Here is a 2,686-nt window from a genome sequence, read left to right on the forward strand (position 1 = left end):
TCATGCAATAACCAGGATAGCAAGAAAAGACATTTCCTTTGGGGCTTCTTTTACCTGTTTGAAGTTTCTGTGTGTGACGTTTCAATGTGTGGGGACCCGTTCCTACAATATTAACACACAGTATGCAATTTCCAAATTTGAGTCAGTAATATCTTTGATTGCTTTTCCAGACAACAATAAAATTGACCATGTTTAGAAACTGATGCATTTGATCTCAGTATCTCTGATAGATTCATTTATTTACGTGTTAAATGCCAGTGCTAAAAGCCCTCTTTGTTTTTTTTTTAAATCAAATTAGTTCATGAATTTGAAAATATTATCTTTGAATAGATATGCTATCTGCAAAATTTGAACGAAAAATCAGAAACAACTGAAAGTAACACACGCATCAAATGTCCACTCGAAACTATAACAGAATTCTGTGTAAAGCATTTTTTAACAGCCAGACGGCTGTGGACAACGACATGAAATTAAGGCTCAGCTACAAAGAAACTCCGTTAAAATGCATTTGTCTTTTCCTTGTGTTTTTCAACTAATCTGACAATTTGTTTCAATAGAGATTTCACCACATTGTTCAGCTCTTCTCTGAATTTGTTCTGGGTTACTGCGTAAATACATGGGTTCAGGAAACAACTCAACAACTTGAGGATATTTCCTGTTTCAGTTATGATATATTCAGGGTTGTTCAAGTCACCTCGGTAATAATTAGGGTTTGACAGTCTAGTAATGACCAAACTCGTAGAATGTGTCAACCAAAGTAATATGAAACTGACTGATATTGAGAACAATAAAATGATGGACTTCCTCCGGCTTTCCATCGCTGAATTGTTATGATTCTCACTTCTGTGACCCCGGAGTCCAATGCGAGTTCTATTCGCCACAACAATACGGTGGATCGTTAAAGAATTAAACAAGAAAATTAGGAGGAATGGAAGCCAAGCAATCCAGGCACTGTGAAACCAGGCAAACGCTGGAGATGAAGTTAAGATATTTACACTCGATCGGCAGCCCCACTGGGTATTGTTAATGATTTGCTCTGGCTCATATGCAAACAAAACCAGTATATTCTTTGACAAGATCAAGACTGAGATGACTATTAATACCATGGTTGCAGTTCTTTTGGTGCAATATTTTGCTTTAAACCTCTGGCAGCAGATCACCACAAATCTGTCAAATGTGAAGGAAACAGTGAACCAAACAGTTAAATCGAGACTCATAGCAGTCATATATACAATGAGCTTGCACACAGGTGTGTGGGACAGGAAGGAAAATGGAAAGTGATAACTCAAAATGTTATATATTATAATGCTATTGACAATGACCAATAGATCGGATGTTGCCATGGCCACCATGTAAGCAGAGATGCACTTGGAAAGGCCACAATTTCTTCGTAAAAGAATAAAAACTGTTATCATGTTCCCTGTAAGAGAGGCAAAGATGGTAAGTAATATTGCAATGCACAATTGAAATAGAGATGAAGCTACTTATTAAGAGCATTCGAACACATTCTGAACGATTTACAAATGGGAAATTTACCCAAACGTTTAATATGTTGCTGTAGTCATCATTCCATATGGTATTGTCAGACTGTCACAAAAATCTTCACAGAGGATACTTACAGTATATTATGATTATTACACCAGCCGTGCTTCCAGGTAAAAGGAAAACAACAAACTGTCCAGACAAGATTCTTCACATTGTTCTGGGAACACTGACATTGGGAAATATACAGTATGCAGCATTAACAAAGAGAAATTAACATTAACTACAAATAGGTTGAATAAGTTACCTGGAAGACTAACAGCTGCAAGAAGTGGATAGTAAATCTCTTTCAACAGCAAAATCGATGGTTTCCTCATTTCTGAGAAAACATTAGTTCTGTAGGTTCTGAAGGTCTGTGACTGGTGTTTGACTAAGTTAGAGAAAGGTAACCTGTATTTATACACGCATCAGACCTCCAGAGAGTCAATTATGTCAAACAAATACTTCTGATAATTCGTTAAGAAAACCTAATTAAAACAAAATCTGACCCTGGCATCATAGACTTACATTGTCTTCTCGATACACTGGATCCTAATGCCATGCATATTACCTTATTTCTGAATTTAGACAGTTGTCCTTTGTGCAAAAACATCCTGCCTTGTGAATCGGTTTCACTTTTTTGTTTGTCACTAATCCATTGAACTACTCTTCTCTACTCCACCTAATTGCCAACAGTTACATCCGTCATGTGTATGGGAGCTCCTCACAATCTAACAATTGTCCAGTTTCTGAAATTGCACACTTAGTCACGAATGACGGATCAGGGAACTCTAGTAGATTGATTACCATTTCAGAGATTCACTGTTTTCCTCATCCCACTTAATTTTACCTGGAAGTTGCCTTGATGAATGCCACCTTCCCAGACAATGACACTTTCTAGACCAGCTGGAAATCTGTTCCTCTGAAGGCCTGGGTATGAATGAACGTTAGTGTTCCTTCCAGAACACACAAAGCAGTTTGTACTATTTTCAAGGAAACTATTAATGCTGAAGAATGTAAGGGAGGAATTAAGTATCAACACTTGAGAAGTAGTATCGAAAAAAAACCTCATTAGGCTAATAGAAGCTATGTATCCTGGTCCTGATAATTTGCATCCTGGGATCCTGCAAGAAGTAGCTGCAGAGATAGTTGATGCAGTGATTTT

General features: G+C 37.3%; 1 protein-coding gene across 1 annotated transcript; it reads right to left on the minus strand.

The window, feature by feature from the left end:
- Positions 1 to 497: 497 nt before the first annotated feature.
- On the minus strand, positions 498 to 1,415 carry LOC125488076 (probable G-protein coupled receptor 139). Its single transcript, XM_048620898.1, has one exon. It carries the CDS (start codon positions 1,413 to 1,415, stop codon positions 498 to 500), a length of 918 nt encoding a protein of 305 aa, XP_048476855.1.
- Positions 1,416 to 2,686: the final 1,271 nt, after the last annotated feature.

This window comes from Rhincodon typus, chromosome 49 (genome assembly GCF_021869965.1).
Source record: "Rhincodon typus isolate 14 chromosome 49, sRhiTyp1.1, whole genome shotgun sequence".
NCBI lineage: Eukaryota > Metazoa > Chordata > Chondrichthyes > Orectolobiformes > Rhincodontidae > Rhincodon > Rhincodon typus.